The 22,676-nt window shown below is 30.1% G+C and overlaps 1 protein-coding gene across 1 annotated transcript; it reads left to right on the plus strand.

Moving 5' to 3' along the window:
• The first annotated feature begins 616 nt into the window (after positions 1-616).
• Positions 617-21,768, plus strand: LOC142329114 (putative aarF domain-containing protein kinase 5). Its single transcript, XM_075373449.1, has 5 exons — positions 617-620; positions 1,590-1,760; positions 12,389-12,566; positions 19,137-19,304; positions 21,508-21,768. The coding sequence occupies exons 1-5, from the start codon at positions 617-619 to the stop codon at positions 21,608-21,610; spliced, it is 624 nt and encodes a 207-aa protein (XP_075229564.1). The 3' UTR covers positions 21,611-21,768.
• The last annotated feature ends 908 nt before the right edge of the window (positions 21,769-22,676 follow it).

Here is a 22,676-nt window from a genome sequence, read left to right on the forward strand (position 1 = left end):
GAAGCAAAATAATGACAAAAAATTCAACTAACGACTGTATAATAAATTGTATTGTGTACTATTAACAGTAAAATTATTTACATTAACATTTATTCTATAGTTATTTATTTTTATAAAATTTAAAAAAAAAATCTTTTGTCTACAATAGTGTTTTTTTTAACAAAACGTAAAAAAAATAATTATAGTAAATGTTAATGTAAACAACATACTGTTTATAATATACAATACAATTTAGCGTACTAATGTGTTTGCTAATTTGTTGCATTTTGCCAAGAAGTGCTTCATTCAAAATAAAAATGTGAGCATATTTAGTAAACAAACCAATGCACCGTGTTTCTTGCTATAAGGGATAATTAAAGTCTCCTTATATGCTAAACTATTTTAAAGCAAATGAAATAACTTTTTTTGTTACAGAGAATTCTAACAACAGAATTTGTAAATGGAATTAAAATAAATTACAAAGATGAATTGTTGAAAAATGGATTTTCACTTGCTGATATTGATTTAAAATAATTTTGTACGTTTGCTAAACAAATATTTCATACTGGTTTTGTTCATGCTGATCCTCATGCAGGAAATGGTTAGTAATAATTTAATATCATATTTCAGATATGTTATGGGTAATTAGATTAAATTTATAGCTGCAGTTTTATGAATGTGTGTGTGTGTGTGTGTGTGTGTGTGTGTGTGTGTGTGTATGTGTGTACACACGTGCATGTGTAAATAAACCACCTAGTATATTATCTTAATATTCCATACTAGGTGGTTTATTTAATAGAATTTACAATAGAAATGAAACTAGTAAATCTGTTAATTATCGTGTAACTGTTAAAATTACATGTAACTCCCTATCTAAATAATTACTTTGCTTAACCATAAACCTGAAGAATCTTGCAAAACTTTCTAATTAAACTGTGTAACTGTAAATAACCACTTATTTTTTAACATCTTTTAAAAAAGTTGTGTTAGAACACTGAAATTGTACTTTTAAGAAAAAAAGTTGAAAGAAATTGTACTTTTATATCTAATTTACCATAATTCCTAAAGATTTTCTTTTAATAAGTTGACCTATAACAGTAGTCCCTAAAAAGAATAAGGTTTAATATGATTTTAACAAAAAATTTTTTCCGTGTAGTTATATGTAAGATGTAACTTTTGAAATGTCATAACAGATTCTGCAGCCTACATGGTTAAAAACAATACCTGAATGAAGCTAAGTTACTATAATAATCTTGTAAGTTGTAAGTTTATAATAATATTGAATCACAGTTGGATTCCTGTATTTAGATCAGTTATGTCCAACTCAAAATTGTTACCGGTATGTTACCAGGAATGTGATGTGAGCTGCGCGTCACATAGACAAGATGGATAAATGGTTGGCCACCTGTTATAAGTAAATTGTTTAACCTTCTCCCATCATAATGATCCATGCTTGATTAGCGCTCCGCGAAAATATGTTGGTATCTGATTGCCTCCCTTCATAGTCATAGCTGATGTTCTTTAAGAATTTTAAAGTAGTTAGGAGACAGAAAATAATTATTTGGTTTTTTTTTTAATGAATTGTATATTTTTACTTTTATGTTTTGCAGTTCTGGTTCGTAAAGATAAATATAATAAGGCACAGCTTATAATACTTGATCATGGTCTTTATGAAACTGTTCCTGCTAATGTACGTAAATCTTTATGTTCCCTTTGGAAGTCAATTATATTGAACAATCATTGCGATATGAAGAAGTATTCTTTAGAACTTGGAGTAGCCGGTAAGTATTCTTTTTTTGTCATCTTTCTGCGTAATATACTTTAAATATTATTATATATAAAATGTATGAAGCATATTTATTAATTGAATTTTTTTAACAGTGAGAAATATTTTCTATACTTTTTTTAATTCATAATTTTTTAATGTTTTAGTCAGGTTATTCTCTGATTGCCAAACATACAATTTCATATTAACAGTGAATGATTTTGATTGGTCAGTTTTGCTAGGCACTGGAAAATTTGTGACTGTCCTTTCTTGATAATTATTGAACTTAATAAGTGTAGAACTGTAAGCATACTTATTTAATATTTTGATGTAGGCTTTTTCTTAGTTCTCTTATTTTAATTCCATTACTTAGTAGTACATTTTTCTGTTCGTTTGTGATTGTTAGATTGCTAGTTGAAAATAAATTTGGGAAAAGTGTCCATATTCTTTATGTTTATTTAAAATTATTGAAAGAATAATGTATCAAAACAATTTGAATATGTACTTTAGTATAGAATAATATCATTAGATAATAAAACATGTAAGCCATGTTTTAGCATCACTAAGTCTATTACTTTCATAGCAGTGTTGTTCCTGCCGTAATAAAGTCATGCTGTTGAAAAAAAACTTGATTTTTCTTTCTTAATTTTAACATGTTATTTTTTCCCCCCTTTATATGTTTCTTCTTATCTGCTTCTATGTAAAAAAAAATATGTTTATAGGATTATTTAAAGTTTATTATAAAGTTATTTAAGTATATAGAAGTACTTAAAGAATTGCTTATTTACTTAAGCTTGTGAAAACAAAGATTGGTGGAATCTGTTTAAGTGATTATATTGTGAATGAAATTTGTTACTATTTGTTAGTGGACCCTAATTCAGTCTGGTGGCAAAGTTTACTTCATGTAGATATTTTGGAGTGTTTTAATTGTTATTTTATTGAAAAATATTTGGTTTACTATTAAAGTACATTTTATATTTCAGATCAGTTTATTGTTGATCTTTATACATCCATTGCACTAGGATTGAAAGTTTGCCTTTTAAATTATATTGGTAGAATTGGGAATTAAAATTTGAACTAGGGAAAAAATGGATTTGTATAGGGATAATAAAAATTATAATTTCAGATTATGTGATAGTAATTGTGATGTAATATGTTGTTAATATTTTGAATAATTGCTGCAAATAGATGAGATTCAATGCAGTTTATCAATTTTTACTTTCCTGTCTAGATAGCACTGCAGCTCAAGAAGGGAAAGTAATGTAATCGGTTCGATGTGAGCATATGCGGTTTTCCCCAGAGCTTGACTTTTTAAGACCTAAGGAACCTAAAAAAAACCATCTGGAAATTTTCCAGATGTTAAACCAGATGTATGTACATGTGTACAGTGTTGGCCTCTAAATCACTTTATATTTTACTGGCCCAGTTTTGATTAAACTTTGTCAGATTGCTTCTATATATGGGGCATTAATGACATTAAATTTTTAACTTAAAAAGTCAAGGGGATGAGGCTGTAGAGCAAGGTCACCCTCCGTATCTTGAGATTTTTCCTAATTAAGGTCATATATTTTTAGGTATATTTGTGTAATGATTAAAATATAACAATATTTGAAAAAAAAATTTTGAAAAATCACACTCATTCCAAAAAAAAGGCTCTAAACTTTGAAGCTTTGTTGTGATCGATCAGTATGATGGATGTTTCATTGTGGTTTTTTTTATTGTCATCTAATTACACATATAAATTAATCTTTACTAATTTGAGAGCCTCACACCTTACAAAGCAGCTGGACCCAACCAAAAGCCATGCATTTTTCTTCTTTCCCATTTTTATTGTTATCAAAACTGCTTTAAAAAAGATTTTTTATAAAATTGAACTTTGACTCCCGTTTTGGGGTTCGCACAAAAAGTAACAAACATAGTCGTGTGTGGTATCAGTTTATACATTTTCAAGGGCACTAAAAACAATTTTAATATTTAAATTGTTGAAATAGAAGCTTTTTTTCAATGTCATTAATGTGTTAATTATATTTTATTTATAAGTAGTGGTGTGATGGGAAAGTCCTACAACTTTATTGTCAGTTTTTTCATTTATCCACGTACATACATTTTTAATATCACACTCATCTGAATGTCTGTTAATAAAAGCTACATTGTTTTGCCTTGCTTATACTCTGCCAGATAAAATTTAAACACAACTGACTGATGGATGTTCTGGAATTGTATGTGAACTCCATATACATGCTTGTGAACACTACACATACACATACATGTGCATTGTAGAGTTATTTGTGTTACATATTCTGTTTTTTTTAATTTATTGATTTTTCTAGAATGTGAAATGTTTTTCAAGTTATTTTTGACGAGGTATGCCAGTGTTTTTGAATTGTATGGATTGAAGCTGTATAAATATCATGAAAACTTTATTACATATGGAATGTTGATATAAGTGGCTTTGTTTAAATGTGTATTTTGTTTTGTGCTTAGTTATTTTATCAGAACTTATCCTTTATGAAAGTAATTGTGAACGTAGCATTCACAACGTTCTCGCAAAGTTCTTTTATCATGTAGTCTGCTTCTATCCATCTTAACATTTTTAGTGTTGTTTATATATTAACTTAAATGTGTATTCTGCTTCTGTTTCCTCGTTCATATATGTGAATGTAACTTTTTTTTTAAGGTGAGATTTTATTAATTATTTTTTTGTAAATTTGTTACAGATTTTTACTATTATTGATATTTATCTTATTTCAGATTAAATAAACATTTTTAGAGATTTATTTGTATAATTCCGCTTTTTTAGTAACTTTTTTTTTGATAAAAAATTTCTTTTTTTACAATTTTTATTTATTAAATTGATATTTTTTTTATAAGTATTATTGTCTTTATGGTTTCATTAAAAATATCTTTTGAACTTTTTAAATGAAATAGTATTTTTTTACTATATTAATTTTTGTTTGTGAAATAAAAAAGAAAAATTTCCACTGTTAGAGGGAAATCATACACATTTTCGGTAATTGGGGAAATGGATGTTTTCCAGAATCTGATTATCGTCTGTTTTGCATTGCACTCGTTCAGCGATACATTCCTGATCCTAAACAGAAAGGCCCTGATGCATTCAAGCTGTTTTTCGCCAAAAGAGGTCCTGCTCGTGCTATGCAGGCACTTCCAAAAAAAGAAAAAGAAATGTTACATCAGAATATGGTGGATATTCATGAAAGGATGTTTGTTAGTGGTTTTCAGAGCAATACCAAGCAAACTAATGCTTGTAACTAGGTACTATTGAAATTTATTTGTTTTTAAAGCTCTATGTATACAACATTAATTTATAATATTTTTATTATACAAATTTTTAATTTAATATCCTATTATAATTAATTTTAACAGCCCTATTATATTTCGTAATGTAGCAAAAGACATATAATGATTATCATAGATTAGGTAGAATTTTGTTTCCTTTGTTCATCCTCATTTTTACAGTCTCCAGTCATTTATTCCTGTAGCTCTATTGTTTGTGATATTAGCATACTGTAGTTATTGGGTTTGAATTTTTTTTAATGTTTCATTTCATTCATTTAATTTTCCTTAGTGTCAGATTAGCATGGATGGTCGGTTAAGTGCTTGTCCTCCTTTGTGGAAAATTATTAGTTTAAGGCCAGGCTGAATAAGCTCTATTTTAAAGCTAAATGGTTCCTTGATATTGCTCCCTCCTTGGTCACTATTCTGTTATATGGTTCTAATCTATAATACATCCTTGCCTGGTGTTCTATGGATGTAATAACCTACAAGTATACTCATTAAAAGAAATTTGCCTGCAGCATTATATATCTGATGACTTGAGGATATCTAATGGATTAAGTCAGTCTAATTTTCCTAATTAATAAATGATGGTTCTTTATCTTTTATTGTAACATTAAAGAAGTACATGACTATTTATAGTTAATGTACTTCATGTATTATCAAACATAATTTTATACTCTCCACAAAAAAAGTATTTCTACTGGTTTTTGGGTTTAAAATAGTACCAGGTCACTGGGACAAAATTGATGAAAACCTGGATAAATCAGAGACTGTCAGAAGAACATTTTAACAATATGGAAGTAGAAAAAGTATATTAAAAACAGAAATGTTACGTAAGTTTGTTTAGTTATATAAATATTGAGTGTTGTAAATGCAGTACACAAATCCTTTATCTATAGTTGTAGTATTATGGGTTTAATTTATCCATGATTTACTATAGTTCTAAAGTAATGGGTAATGAAGTATTCAAAATGTTTATTCTTGTAATGCCTAATATTATACTTATATGTAGGACAGGTTAGTGAAAAAGATCACTTGTGAATATGCAGACTATTGTAGACGTTCTTATCAATAGATGTAATTTGGGATAAAAATGTACAATTTGTTTCTGTATAGCATTTAAAAACTTTTTATTTGATTTAATGATATAAAGATATGATGTAATAACCATGGAAATCATGTTTTACAATGTGTGATCAAAACTACTTTCTTATTTTTGTAAACAGTGAAGTACAGTGAAATATTATGTACATATTTGTTTGCTTATTCATTTCCATTATTTCTACCATGTGTTGCTTGTATTTTTTCCATAACTGATTATTTTTTCAACTTGTTGATTAGGCACATGTTCTATTTCCAAATAAAAAGAAAAAAACAAGAGGCAGTGGATTTGTGCAAAGTTATTCTAAAAATTAGCTGGTCGTTCAGATAAATCTGTAGCAAGTTATATTGACTTTATTAATAAAGAATTATTTTATGTGGGCATTCATTATTGTTAAAAACATGTTAGGAATGATTATGGAAATGACAAGAATAGTGAACATTCTGGTAGTTCTACAATGAAAAAATTGAAGAAATGCAGGTTAATCAAAAGAACAGTATTATTAGGAGATAGCTTGTTGAAGTATTAAAAACATTGTTATAGACTTATAAAGTAGTTGTATCTTCCACTGGAATTACTGTATCTTACATTGAATTACTGAAAACTAATAACAATGTATAAGTCTCTGAAATGACCATAATAGTGCTGGCTGTTTCGAAAATGATTTTGTTGCAAGAAGTAAATGCATTGTGTGTCACCACATTGCGTATTAACTACCTAAAAATATCATCTAATCTACTTCTTCAGACACTAAATTAACTCCTTAAAGGTTCTTTTTTTTAATAGAAAACCTTGTTATTATGCCCATAAATTTTCACCAAAACCTTTGTCATTATGCCCTTTTTTAAATATTTATGTTCTTTGTGTTTAATTAGAAGGAATTGATATATTCTAAGATCTTATTTAGATACTTTTACTATCTTAAATGTAAAAATAAAATATATGTACTACTTACTCAACATGATGATGAGGACTGAAGGTTTATTAAAATAGTTTATACAACACATTTTACTACTAACACATTAGGTTAGATAACAATCAGAAGTTTCTTTATAAGTCTACCACTAATAATAAATAAAAGTTTATTTTTATAGTACACAAGATAATAATGAAAGTTAGGTTATAACAAACAATAACACTACTATTATTTTGTGTTGCAATCACTCCACTAATCCGAACACCAACAAGTAAAGAAGTGAAAATATATTAAATAGTTGTTCCAACATAAAAAAAAAACATAAATATACTTTTATTAAAAATAAATTTTTCCCTTGGGTAAACTACTGATGTCAGTTGAACATAGCAACCGCATCAAGGAACTTCCACATGGTCCGACAATGCGGTTCTTGCCACATTGACTCACTGTTTGTGAGTGGCCAATTTTCCCCATGACCGTTAAGTTCCAGGTTGGCCCAGTCTCTGGCCCCCTCCCAAGAGCAGGGCAGTCAATCATCAGATGTTCAGTTGACTGGACCTCCGTGCAGACGCACAACTTATCAGCTGCAAGGTGGAACCGAAACAGATATTGGTTTAAATTAACATGGTTGGTGAGCACCCGAGCACCCGATGCCCTTAAAAACAAGCTCGAGGCATACCATCCCCCTAGAGCCTGTATAAATTTATACAAGGATCTTCCCTTCGTTATGGTGTCCCAATCCAGCTGCCATGCTTCCATGAGGCTCTGCAGCCTCTTCCACAGGCGGGAGATGGGCAACTGAACAAAATTTAGATCCGGTGCATTGTGATCACCGTTCTGCTCTGGTACTGGCCTGGCTCGAAACCGTATCCCAAATACCTCAGCCTTCCAACCTCCACATGGCTACCTGAACATTCATCACTAAATTGATTGGGAGAGCCTTTCCCAGTACAGTGGTAGCCTTGTAGGAGGTTGTTTTAAAAACACCAGTGCATACCATTAAGGCTGTGCACTGGGCCCTCCTTAAATGTAAATAAACATAATCCTTAAACATAAATAAGTAATAAAAACAAACTAAAATATGAAATGGACACTTGCATCAATAAATGAACTTCAATAAAAATGTAAACAAGTATCGTAGGCGCTAGGCATAGGCTGGAAACAGCTAAGAGCAATGATACAAAACAAACTTCATACATTAACGCTTCTCTATGCAACCACAACAAATTAGGGAAATAAGCGTACCCATGCTCATTGAAATAACTTGTCTAAAAACAGAATAAAACTGGACAATATGCGAAAATGAATATTTCATAAAAGGCACTTTTTAACAAAAAAGGTGATGACGAAATACTTCATCAAGGGCAATTTTTATCAATGTAACTGATGACCAGCAAGAGGTTAACTGATAACTAATATATAACTGATGTGTTTAAAAAAAATGTTACAATCTGGATTGTACTTTATGTCAGCATTACATCTGTTTTATTAGAACCCTCTAACATTCTTATATTTTACACTTGGTGATTAAAATTGAAATATGAAATAAACACTTTCTATATTTGTAAAAAATTCATTTTTTAAGTGGAGATGGTTTTAGAGGAAAGTTTGTAAGTATTATTGATCTATGTGTGCACAATGAGATGATATAACATAAATCAGTAATTTAACCCAGATAATTCCAAACAATATCAGCAGCATGAATGATGTGTTGTTAGTCATTTACGTCAACATCAACAAGAAGGGAAGGGACAGAAACTTTGAGTTATATAAATCCCCATAAAAATTTATCAATCCCATTAAATCCCAACGTTTCAACACCGTATTTTCATCATTTGCACAGCTAATCCAAACAGATGATTTTGAATCTCTATTTGCACAACTAATCCAAACAGATGATTTTGAACTTCTATTTTCCAGTGTAGTGGAGCTCCATCTTATACAAGATTGAAGTTTTCAGTGTCTTTCTTCAAGTTGAGGCATTAGTTGTTCACTTAACATGTTGATAAATTCCTTTAGTTATTATGTTTATGACAGAAAAAAAAAAATCTTAACACCTTTTCAGAGGAAATAGCACAATACACGTTCACTTTAGACAGTTTGCATAAAGTTGCAATGTTGCTCTAGGGTTCTCTGTTCTCCATAGTGATGAAAGAAACAATCTTCTTTGTCAAATTTTCTGCATGTCCATACAGAAACCTTTTCTTAAGCCTTTATTGTCATCATTTAAACTTTGTGCTGACTGTAGTTTATAAGACGTGAATAAATGTACACTTATTAATAACATATCCACACAGTCAGTTATGGAATTTGTAATTCTTAATTTGCTCAATTAGTTTTTTTAGTTTTCTTGGACTATCGGTATACAGTGCAAACATAAGTAGGTCTTCTAGAACTTTTCTTTTTATACAGATATCCTGAGTTTCCTAATTGCTTTATCTAGTCATAGATAAATTATTGGCATACCATACTTCATACTGTACAATAGTAACAGAGTTTGTTTTGGCTAATTTGAGAACAAAAAGCTTTCTCCATGCGAGTAGTGACCATTTTGCGGGGCTTGATGTGTGGCACAATAATCAGTGTTGATATAAATTACAGCAATTTTACTAGCTTAAAAACATCTACTATAAAATCAATTGGTTTACTGTCTTTGCATGTAAAAGTTTAACATTTTTTTTTATAAATCATCAATAAAAGTGTCTACTTGATTTTTGATCATCCTGATATAGCTTGTATTGTAATTAGCTTGTTATCTTTGCATCTTTTCACTTAATGTCATCCACCTCATGTTAAGTACTTGTACACTATGCCCAAAACCATAATAATATTAAAAGGTTTTTGGGTGCCTATTATAGTGTCATTTTGTATTACAAGCACTTTTAGAAAAAGGGTAAAACTAATAAAAGGTTAATCATTATAAAAAATTGCAATATTTAATTATTTTTATAATCCTTATAAAAGATTAAATAACTTCAGTGATTTCTTTAGTGGAACATAACTTAATGCCTCCTAGAAATTATGTTAAGTGGTGGAAATACATGTTAGTCAGAAGTGTGGTGTCCTTGCTATAGGAGAGTAAGGGGAGAGAAGAGTTCAGTGAAGACTTTGAATTGTTAGAAGAAATAGATAGAATGTTAGTTTTTTATAATGCTTGTTTCAGATGGATGTTTTAACTAGGCCATTCAGTAAATTGGACTTATACTCTGCATTTATAGTCTGTTCTGTAAAGAAATTAATGTGTAAAACACCACTTTATATCTTTATTTATTTATTTTTTGCGATATGTCACCATTTTCATATGCCCTGGTTTCTGGAGTTAAATTATGTACCTTGATTTCACAAGTAGTGACAATAAATTGCAAAAACACATTACCATCTTTTTCATAATGTGTCAATAGTGAATAACCCATTTGTAAATATATCTCGTTTTGCGATAATTCATTATTATTGGAATGACATTTTTGAAATCTAACATGCACAAAAAATGACGGAACCTTATGGGAAAACGTGTAAGTTATAGTAGTTGTTAAAAGTGTGGCCTCCATTATGTGATTCACATAATTGTATGTGATATTGCATGTTCTTAAACACATGTTGTAATGTTTGTTGAGGAATTGCAGCAATATATCGTTTGAGTTTGCTCTGCAGTTAGGGAACGCGTGAGGATGAATTTTGTAAGCGGTATCCTTAAGGTATCCCCACAAGAAAAAGTCAGAGGGGATAAATCAGAAGACCTAGGTGGCCACAACCCCTTCAAAATTACTTGTCAATGGAAACACTGATCCTAGAAAGTTATGGTGTTGTTGGCTGTATGAGTTGTAGCATTGTCCTACTGAAACCACATGTACTCTAGCCAGTCTGCAGGTATATTATTTAAAAATTGTTGCAACATCTGTATGTAGTGTCCCACTGTTCACTGTGCCATGAAAGTGTGTTATAAAGATTTGCCTATATGAAAGTGCATACCAAACAGCCACTTTTTGTTTGTTCAGAGGAGACTCATGCAGCTGATATAGATTTTCCATACACTAAATGCATGAATTTTCAAATGTGTGAAAACCGATCAAATTCTTCCTCATCTGTGTTACATGAACCGCTGAGAGAAAGCTACATGTTTTCCAGTGTCTGCAAGTAACAATTCTTGACCAACACAAATTCTGTATGGATACATCTTTAAATGCTTGCGAAATGTTGTGTGGGTACTACTGATAGAGAGAATAGCTAGATAGGCGTTGTACAGATTTTTTGGGACTAACAGAATATGCAGCTTGCATGTCGATCAACGTTTCTGGTGTTAGCACTTTCGGTCAACCACCTTTGACTGTATCTGCCACATTCCGTGCTTCTTGGAACTTGTTATACACTGCTTGATGGACTTGTATGGTGCATTCACACTATACTTTTCTGTAAAGGCATTTGGGTCTGGGCATAACGGGACATCTAATGTATTGGGAGAGAATGAATATTCTCTGCTGCATTGTGTAATTCATTTTTCCTCGATTAAACCTTCAATAAAAGAAGGAAACATTCTTCCATAAGGTTGCATCATTTTTTGAACACTGTATATTTAATAATTTAATAATAATGTGTTGTATACTTATTAATAATCCCATGCCTGTCAAATGAATCAACCAACACTGCATGCTGATTACAACAATTTAATATATATTTTCTAGGATTTAGATAGTGTATAAAATTTCAGCATTTGTTTCATTTTCTGCATAATTTAAATATGAATTTTCCTCATAATATTAATTGATGAAAATGTTATGTAATTAGTGAAGTTAGAGGAAGGCTTTACTAACTGCCGCTTGTTGTACTTTCTTATCAAACACTGGTAATTGTAATTGTGTATTAACATCCATCAAAGATGATATGTATAAAAATTCTTAGAAGGTGAAAGAAAGAAGAATTTTGCTATTATTGTGAAAGTATGATTTTCATTATCCTGGATGTATATTATTAGTTGAAAGTTTAAATTGTAAATGATATTTGATATTAAAGTAGTAGGCAATCTGCTGCTGTAGTTAGTTGCATAGTACTTAGATGGCGCTCCTGAAACACTAAATTGAAATAAGAAAATAAATAAATTAGAATTATAAATGTAATCTAACCAAACTTTATGGTTTTATTTATTTATTTTCTTCTTTCAATATAGCGTGAGATTGGCACCATCTAAGAACTAACTGAACTGGTAGATTGCCTATTACATTAATACCTGATATTTTAAAATTACCATTAATTTGAAAAATTGTAAGTTTGTGAACATATACTTCTTTTATAAAATGTGAATTGTGTTCTGTATGATGTGTGATATGGTATGCAGACTATCAGATGATGGCTGAGCTTTTAACTCAGAGTCCATTGAGGAGTAATCGTTGGCAACTAAACGTCAAGTTAACACGTGAAGAGCTTATGTACTTGTCAAAAGCAGCTCAAAATCATTTCGATCATGTTACGTCTGTACTTAAGAGAATGCCCACTTATCTTATTTTTGTGATTCGGTATGTAAAAATACGCTCAAGTTAATTTCAAGAATGCATCATGGCTAAATAATTTCTTCAAGTATGGTTTATTGGTGGTTGTCTTCTCAATGTTTTTAATGTATTTATGGCCTTTCTACATTTTTAATTAATCTACTGTCATGGTTGGTGCTCTGTGATTTTAATTATTTCTGTATATATTGTACAGTCTTATTAATTAATTATTTATTTGAATGTGCATGATTCAATTGAAATTGATTAGTTAAAATGATTAAGTGATTTTATTTAGAAATGAACCTATTAAAGGTAATGTACTACCCAAGTGGTAGATAAAGTAATATCTACCGTAGGTATTTATCAATATTTACTGAATAATGTTAGGTTAAAATTAGGTTAATTATGTGTAAAATTTCAGCATTTGTTTCATTTTCTGCATAATTTAAATCTGAATTTTCCTCATAATATTATTTGATGAAAATGTTATATAACTAGTGAAGTTAGAGGAAGGCTTTACTAACTGCCGCTTGTTGTACTTTCTTATCAAACACTTTTATGTAGAATACATAATGATAATTGTGTTAAAGCTCTTTTATCATAAAGATATTATTCAAATCATCAGGACTTACAGTGATGATTACACATTACAATGTACAATAAATCTGTTTTTATTGTACGACTGTTTTAATATAGTAATTATTTATTATTGTTTAAAGTTTTTGTTATGCATTGATCAGTTTTGTTATACCTAAAAAATTAATTTCAAGTTAGATTCCATTTACATTGTATTAACTATGTTACCGGTATAAATGTGGGAAATTTTTAACTTTTCACTAATAAATTATTATTTTTCACCATGTTGTAGAGTGGAATTCACTAAAAGGTTTGACTGACAATAGATGTTTTGTTTATGGAGTAAATAGAAGCCGTGTTTATATAAGTAATTTTTTAAGAAATTATAATAAACTGATCACCTTAATGGTCTTCATTTTGTTGTTCTTTCCAGTTTCCTTTTTATATCTTTAAGTTTATTATATTTAGACCATATTAACTTATTTATTGAATAGGAATAAAAATATTCAGTAGATTAATTTATATTCACTGATTTGATTATAATACTAGATTACAACAAAATAATCACAATCCTTAACAAAAACCAACTATTAATACTACTTGTTTGGATCACCTTAACATCCGTTAAAAAAAAACCATATGTTAAAGGTTTTAACATATCCAAGTGAAATTCATTAACTACAGACTAAATTACTATAATCGTTACGTTTAATCTGTCTTAATCATTAGCCTGTATAGATCATCATTTTGTTTTTTGTTAATTTACTCTTCCTATTTTTTGTACATGTAATTTATTGACATCTTTCTTAATTACATATCTTTGTAATATCTTGTTATTATTTTCACATTTTCTCTATGTTACTTTTTTCACAAATATTTTTCACTATTCATCAGTGTTCTCATTGTTGTTAAATATATGTCATATTTCTCTTCAGAGTTTCTTATTACTAATGTTTACTTCAAGTAAATGATTAAATGTTATTTACTAATAATATATTTATTGGTGGATGGGTTTATAATTCTTCAGTGAATGTGAAAGTTTTTAAAATAATAACTAGGGATGATTTTTTTCAAAGATTATCTTATTTTTTATCAAATAAAATAATATAGATTTATTTGAAATTCAGGTATTGAAAAAAAAATGTCTATTGTATAATGAAAATGGAAAATCAGCACACCAAAATTGGTGATAAAGTACCTACAATTCCAGAAAATTCTAAATTTCTAATGTATAGGTTGTGAATAATCATTTTTGTTCATTTAAAATTGTGCCAGTCATAGATTCTTCTTTGAAGGAATAATACAGGTGTTTGGAAAGTTGCTGTGCACTGGAATTATTGAAATGTAATGACAAAATTTTTTAAATTATTACTTTGTATTTTTATAGAAACTGATATTACAGTAACTGGATTAGTTTATAAAAGGTGTTGAAAATGACAACATCAATACAACCCTGCACATATTTCAATTTGTTTTCAACACTTTAACCGGTTGATATACTGGAATGTCTTGTATATATGCAGTTATTGTGGTTTTTAGTTTGTCAGTTGTGCTTATTCTGTTGCGATACATTGCTTGTTTCACTTCATCCTATAGAAAGTAATCTGGGGGGAGTCAGATCAGACAATCAATTGTGCAGGCCACAAACCCCTCAAAATGATTTGTTCACCAAAGACATTTTGTAAAAGTCATTGACCTATTAGCTGTGTGCGCTGTGACGTCATCTTCTTGGAACCAGTCGTGATTGATTTCCACTTCTGTTAACTGGCTAATGAGTTTGTTAAAACAGAAATAACAATCACTATTAACTGTATTTTAAAAAAAAGATTGTATCTGTAATGTGCATTCTACTCACACCGACCAGACTCCAATTTTCACTTCGTGTAATTTATGGGGGTTAGTAGTCAACCACAGCCTTGTATTTTGTGAATTAATATACCCTCCCAGATGAAACCATGCTTCATCTGTAAAAAAATGTAATGTTGAGGATACCTATGGAATTTTGGTCTATAAAATGTTTAAACCATTGACACAACAATTTAGTTTTTTGACATGATCTGTAGGTTTCAGTTCTTTTCTTACAGCTTTATGTGCAGTAGCAAGTAAGTCTGATATCTTGCTGCTATGGTAACTTAACGAATTGACTTTGATGGACTTCCGGCCATTACATCTAAATATCAAGCGGATTCTTTTGGTTAAATTTAGGTAGTCCCACTTCAATCAGCATTCAACAGAGCCTGTTGACTGAAATTTTTCTATAAGAGTTTGAACTGCATTGTGGTGAGGAACAGGAGTTTTTGTAAACTCTTCAGAAAACGGCTGCTTCACTAAATCAATATATGTGTCACCTTTCGAAAGATGTGTTCAACAAAAAAAATGTGTTTCTCTCAACTGTTGACTCTGATAAATGAAATGAAGTACATTCAGTCGCAACTCAACAACTGATATCTTGGTTTATTACTGAGCAACGCCCAACAAACCCGCACGGCAATCAACCTAACGCTGAAAGCATAGAATGCACCCCATAATTTTAAAGAATACTGCACAGCAATTTTCAAAAAACGTTGTATAAAATGTCTGGGATAAGGCAGTAGACTGCATTCTCTTCTAACATTATGGTCCACAACACCTGAAATGTCTTATGACTTACTCTGAAGTATTTGTGGTGACTAACTTTGCATTGGCATTCTACTGACAATGTGAAGTTAGAGTTTTACCCTTTTTTTATTTGTATCTGATAATCTTTTATTGGTTTTGATGTTGTTTTATTTAAGAGTACAATGAATTTATTTACTCTTTGTTTAATGTTTTTTCATATATACTTTTCATAAGCATTTCTCGGTAAGATTTAAGATTTTGAAAATATCTATATCGGCGTTTCTCAACCTTTTCAGTATTTGGGACCCAATTTTCAATCATTTTCATAGCGCCCCTCCCCTCATACATTAACAATGTATACAATAATAATGTATTTTGCGTATTTTAATCCTAAAGTTACACTACATCCTTAATTACAAACCTTACAAATTACCAAGCATAAGTAAATTTATTGATATTTGGCAACACTGATCCACTGCATTGACAAAACCAGAATTGATGCCTCTCTATTGCTCTCTGTTTTACATCCACCATATCGGAGATTCTCATGGCTTCGTGAGAAGTTTCGATTTGTCTTGAACATTCTGGAATGTCTGCATGATCGTCAGCGCAAATGTGTATGAATGCTGCACCTTGTTCAATTCCAGCCAGTCTTAGTTGAGTTGATCCTTCTGTCACTATCGAATCTATCATGAATGTGTATGTTGTAACAACATGCCTGTTAATTGCATTTTACAGTATTAAATATTCATGGATATGAAAATATCCATGAATATACAGAATCATGGATAAATTTTTAAGCAGGTGTAAACAAGCATTGACGATAGTGAAACATCAAGAAGTGCACAAATGAGTGTGGTTCCGAAAATACAATCAAGAAAATATTCTCAAGAATTCTTAAATTTTGGGTTTACCAGTACTGTAATAAATGAAGAAAAAAGGCTCCTGTGTATCAGTTGCTCGAACAATTTGGCAGCAGACAGCATGAAACCTAATAAACATAAATGACATTTGGAAACGCTTCATAGTGTGTACATTAACAAATCCAAAGAATTCTTCGAATTAAAATTAAAATCATATAAAAAGCAAACATCATTTTTTAAAAAAACTTTTGTCTGCGAATGAAAAAGCTTTATTTGCCTCTTACAAAGTTTCATATAAAATTGCCAGATGTAAAAACCCTCATGCCATTGGTGAAGAGCTTATTTTGCCAGCTGCAATTGTAACTAGTTGATTATAGAAAGTATGTTTGGAAGTAATTTTGTAAGATAGCTGATGATGTACACCATCAGCTTTTTGGGAAGTTGTAACCATAGGAAATTATATAAAAATTAGACCCTTAAAATCAAGAATCTTTTCTCTACTTTGTAAAGACATGGATGCAGTACATTCAGCATTACTACTTTATTGTGAGGCAAGATGGTTATTACAGAAATTTTTGCTATGTCTTTCTGAATTAAGAGATGAAATCGCCATTTTGGTAGAAGAGGAAAACCAGTCGGAAGCCGAGATGTTTAGAGATGGTTTATTTATGATGGAATTGAGCTACTTGGTCGACATGTTCGAGAAATTAAATACCTTGAATCTTTAACTCCAAGGAGCAAATACACGTATGTTGGATATGAGAGATAAAGTTAATCCTTTTTGTAGAAAATTGAAATTGTGGAGCAGAAATTTAAAGCAAAATACCTAGAAATGTTTGCAAGTGTGGATGAATGTGTTAAAACTTACAAGGCTGAAGAACAACATGTGAAAGTTGTTTTTTGTAACCATTGAAAATCATTCAGCCATGCAGGCAAAGAATTTTAAAAAGTGTTTTCTTTTTAAACTTCTAACCGACAAAAACTTTGTAGCAAGTTATGAGTGGGTTAGGGATCCATTTCAAAATACTCCCAAAGGGCTTTCAACTGCCGAAGAAGAAATCTTCTTCATAGACTTCACACCAAATGGCTAAATCAAAAGACAGTTTAGTAATAAATCGCCCTTTGAATTTTTGGCAGGAGTGGATGATGAGTTTTCTGTACTGAAAACAAGAGCACTACGTATACTACAATTACAATTTTCAACAAACTACCTTTGCGAAACCGAATTTTCTGTGGTGGCTGCTTTGAAGACAAAATATAATTAGATCTCAGTTAGATATAGAAAAAGAACTCAAGAATGCCTATTTGTAATATTAAACCTTCAAAAAACTTTGCTCTTCAAGACAGGCCCAAGGGAGTCGCTGACAATTTTATTAAACTTGTTTTTAATTTAGTATTGATAGGTTAATTATTAAATACATTGTGCAGTATTGATGCAGTCGTATTTATAAGAGTATTATATCATTGTAAATGTGTATTTTGATATTTATTATATCAGAATGCATTTTATTTTGCTTTCCTCTCAGTAAATTAATACATTATTTTAATAATTTTTTCTGTGATATGCTTTTGCCCACCCCACAGATTGAGAAACACTGATCTATGTAGATACATTTGATTTGATGTTAATTTTATGAATCTGCCAAAACAAACCCTGTCAACACATGTAGTGTGCTGCTATCTGATTTCAAGTTCCATTTTATGAATATTCTAGTGATCGTAATACAAGTTAAATGGTTTACCTTATAAATTCCTTAAATGTTTTAATTATAATTTTTTTTCTGCCTTTGAAACTACTTTTGAGCTTTTACTTTATTTACACTATTACCAGAATTTTTTTCCTACTTCAAAAGTTCTGTTTTTTCTGATTTTAAGATACTGTTAAGTTTAACTTGGAAAGTTTCCTTCTAGCAATATCAATTTCAGTTTTCAGAATGTAAAAAAAACTATACTGGTAGTAGATCAGATAAATAAACAGATTGTCCTCTCGGTGTGTATGTGTATGAAATTTTTCAGTTGAAATGAAAGTCAATTTACTTACCCCACATTGCGTCAGGTCTTTTTTTACAACTTCTTTTTTGTGTTTTTATGCTAGATAATAAATTATATAATATTACAAATCCCTTAGTTGTCACAATAAAGAGATTTCTCATTATAACTATATATATATACAAATTTTCAGTATTATTTAATTTTAAATTTGAGCCATTAATTTTAAGTACAATTCTTTATGAAAAACTACAACAGGGAAATATTCTCTGTTTAGCAGTATTATGATCTCATTGTTTTACGTCCATTTAATTATTGGAAAAAAATGTTCAAAATGTGTAATCTCAGGTAAGTTTTCTAAAATACTTAAATAATCTTACATTGTATTGGCTAATTACCATAAGGGGTAATTTTTTATCAATATAGAATGAGAACAAATAAATATTGTACAAATTTTTTTTTTTACTCGCAGTTGTTAATTTATATTTTATTCAAGCTTACTTTCATTCATATATTTTGTTCATACATTCAGGCATTACAGTTTTTAAAAAAAAAATTATTTTTGTTGCAGGAATATAAACACTATAAGATCTATTGCAAGGGGTCATGGAGATCCTGTGGATAGATATGTTGTGATGGCTCGCAGCGCCACGCAAGGTGCATTTGTCAGTAAAGATGGTGGAGTTATTGCTAAGTTAGGATCCTTAATGGCACAAATACATTTTGAATACAGGCTTATGTAAGTTTTTTTCACATCTCAACTAAACATTCTTCAACTAAAGATTCTTTTCAGTTTTTTAAATTTATTTTCTTCTACACTTAAATGATTTTATAGTGAAAAGTGTTTTTAAGGTTACTTTATTGGTAAAGTTTGTTAATACCAATCAGTTATCGATAAAGCTTGTTAATAATAATTGAAAGATAAGATCACTGGGTTCTTGTTTTTCAATAAAAAAGGAACTTTTTACTCATTAGAATTAGAATTAGAATGTGGAAGAGTTGAATGTTGTACAAGGGACAAATTGATGTAGAAAAAAACGATTTATTCAATGACAATGAAACTTAAGCTACTTTTCAATATAGTTTCCACCAACATTTAGGCACTTGTCCCCCTTTTCTGTGAGTTTTCTGATTCCTGCAGTGGAGAAGGCTCTATCTTGTTGCTGTTTGAACCATTCGTGTACCGCTTCGTTATTGTTGAACTTCTTGCTATGTAAAAAGCCTTTGAGCGAGCTGAACAAATGAAAATTGGAGGGGGCGAGGTTTGGGTGTAAGGAGGATGTAGCAACACCTTCCAACCCAACTTCTCGAACATTTCTCCCATTCTCTGAATGATGTAAGGGTACAGGTTGTCATGCAAGAGAATCACACCTTGTGAGAGGCGCCCAGACATTTACACCTTAACGCAGGTCTCGCTTTCTGTTGGTGCATGTTAGAATAGTACTCACTGTTCATGGTACATTGTTCTACTAAATAGTCATAAAAATTGGGCCTTGTGAGTCCCAGAAGACCATCACACTTTACTGGTTCATGCATGAGTTTTGAATTTTTTTGGTGGGCAAATCTGGATGTTTCCACTCAAGACTTTATCGTTTGGATTTGGGCTCGAAATGGTATATCCACATTTTATCCCGATGATCCAAGTTTCACTTGCATGCAAAGCTACCCTCCAAACATATACTTTCAAAAATGTTTTCCTTACGTTTAAATTAATTTTTGATGTAAGCAAATTATATTTCTGATTGAAAGCTTGTTTTGCCTGTGCTATTCGGCATTTTATATTGCTCCTGGTTTGTACCATTGTGTTTTATTACGTGAATATTATACGATGCTACTAATTATGGAACGTAATAGGAAAGGAAAGTTATTAAGTTTTGAAATTGAGCATGTAATAAATGAAAGTTCTTTGTTTAGTTCAGATGGTGAAAGGGAGTATGAACTTCCTTCTGATTCTGATGAAGAGACTGACAGCGAGGTAAGAATTAATAATATTGATCACAACAATGCACAAAGAGTTGATTTTGCCATGGGATTAGACCCAAATAGTCCTTTGACAAGTGATCCCAATGTTGGGTCTGTTTATGATAGTGAAGAAAATGATTCCATTGTCAATAATCCCAATGTCCAGTATATTGTACAAAGTATTCATGAAGATGGACAAAATAGACAAAACTTCTGGACCGGTACAACTAATACCCCTCCAATTCATAATTTTACTGGCCAAGTGAAATATTTGCCAATTTATTTGATGACGACCTTATGAGTAAAATTGTCGGATAAATAAACGTGCTAAGGTCATTCTAGGAATGCCTGTATCACGGCATGGCATTATGAAAAACATGGTATCCTATTAATTTAGAAGAATTGAAAAAGTTTTTAGGTTTATATATGCTTATGGGTAATTTGCATTTTCTATCCATTCAACATTACTGATCTCAATCGCCTCTATATGATCTTCCTATTTTTGGAAGAACAATGCCCAGAAATCGTTTCCAGGCTATTCTAAAATATCTTTGTTTTTCTGATGCAATTAATGATGTGACTGAACATAGAAAGAAAAAATTAACAAAATTTTACAAAAATGAGAAATTCTCTGTACAAACATTACACAGTACAAACCTTGCAAATTAAAAAAAAATATATGCCTCATGGTCATGTTATGTCATCTTATTTTCTTTGGTTTCAGAACAGCCTGCAAAAGTCTGTTGTTTAATCTGGGTTGTAGTCTTTGTTCCATATCATGTCCATTGGTAATCATCCTTAACATGAAATTTGGGGGTCATCCAAGCTTACTGAATGAAATCCTGACTGATGACCCTTTTTTTTTGCATAAGGTTAAAAATGTTTTTCACTGAACTTTTTGTGTAATTTTTAGGTTAGTCAAATTGTACATTGTTTCTTAAGTAATAATCTTTTTTTTTTTTTAATTTGCTTTGTTTAAGGTTGGATTTTGTGAAAGTGAGTTGTTATCGGCTGGTTTTGAGATTATTTGCATTAATTTATAAACCAGAGGTTTCTTCTAGTCATTTACTACTTCATTCATGACATTTAATTCGTAAAAATATCAATGAGGATTGTTGATTAGAGTAAAAAATATAATCTAATAATATGTAAAAAAATATACTTTTTTAAATTATTGGTAGCCTAGTGCTCTTGATTTTGTAAATGTATAATTTAACTCAATAAAGAAAAAATTGTTTTCACATGTTGTTTTTTCTCTTAATATTATTCTTAACCTGCTGTTGCTGGCTAAGAACGTTGTGCTCACCCTACATGATTTTTTTGTTATAGTTTTTTTCTTACTGTTCTTATAAATATGACTGACTATGTACCTTTTGTACTGGATGTTTAGAGATATTAGTCATCATTGTTTCTTATATATTTCTTATAATGCCCATCCTCTGCTTCATCCCATCTGGCCTGCCTACATCTGCAAGAACAACTATTGATCTTTGTTTATGCATGTTAAACATTAAATTTCTTCCCTTATAGTGAATTTCTTTGATCTAGATTTGTTATTTTTTTAGTTTTATTTGTTATAAGTTAAATTCATTAAAAAAAATACAGTAATTTTTCTTTCATTTAAAAAAAATCAGAATAAAAATGAATAAATTGTTTGGTTGTTGCAATAAAATTAATTGTAATTTAAGAGATATATATACTAGCGGACCCGACAGACGTTGTCCTGACGCGGCATTATTCTGTAATAAATGCACACACATAAATATAAGTAACTTAATTTTAAGTTAAAATTAGCAGGAATGTGTTCTAAATTTCATTAAAATGATTATTAGTATGATATTATCAGTTTGTGATTGTTGTATTATTGTAATGGGTTTATTGATTAATTATGTGTAGTATGGTTAATATTTATTTTCACTAAATATTGAGATGTCCGATGATAATTGAATTAAAAAATCGAAACGTCGTAAAATGAATAATTTTTTTTTTTTTTTATTTAATAATTTTGATGTTTCATAACCATGTAACAGCTTAATTAATCAATTAATAAAAAAAATTAAAGCACTGTAAAAAAGCAACGTAGTTAAAATTTTAGTAGAAATTTTTATCATTTTGCTCATTCTTTATTTTAACATTATTTTATCAAATT

This window comes from Lycorma delicatula, chromosome 8 (assembly GCF_047948215.1).
Source record: "Lycorma delicatula isolate Av1 chromosome 8, ASM4794821v1, whole genome shotgun sequence".
Taxonomy (NCBI): Eukaryota; Metazoa; Arthropoda; class Insecta; order Hemiptera; family Fulgoridae; genus Lycorma; species Lycorma delicatula.

Coding starts and splice junctions, on each gene's coding strand:
- LOC142329114 (XM_075373449.1), top strand. Junction 1,761..12,388: donor TTTAGAACTTGGAGTAGCCG/GTAAGTATTCTT, acceptor TATGGTATGCAG/ACTATCAGATGATGGCTGAG. Junction 19,305..21,507: donor CATTTTGAATACAGGCTTAT/GTAAGTTTTTTT, acceptor GCTTTGTTTAAG/GTTGGATTTTGTGAAAGTGA.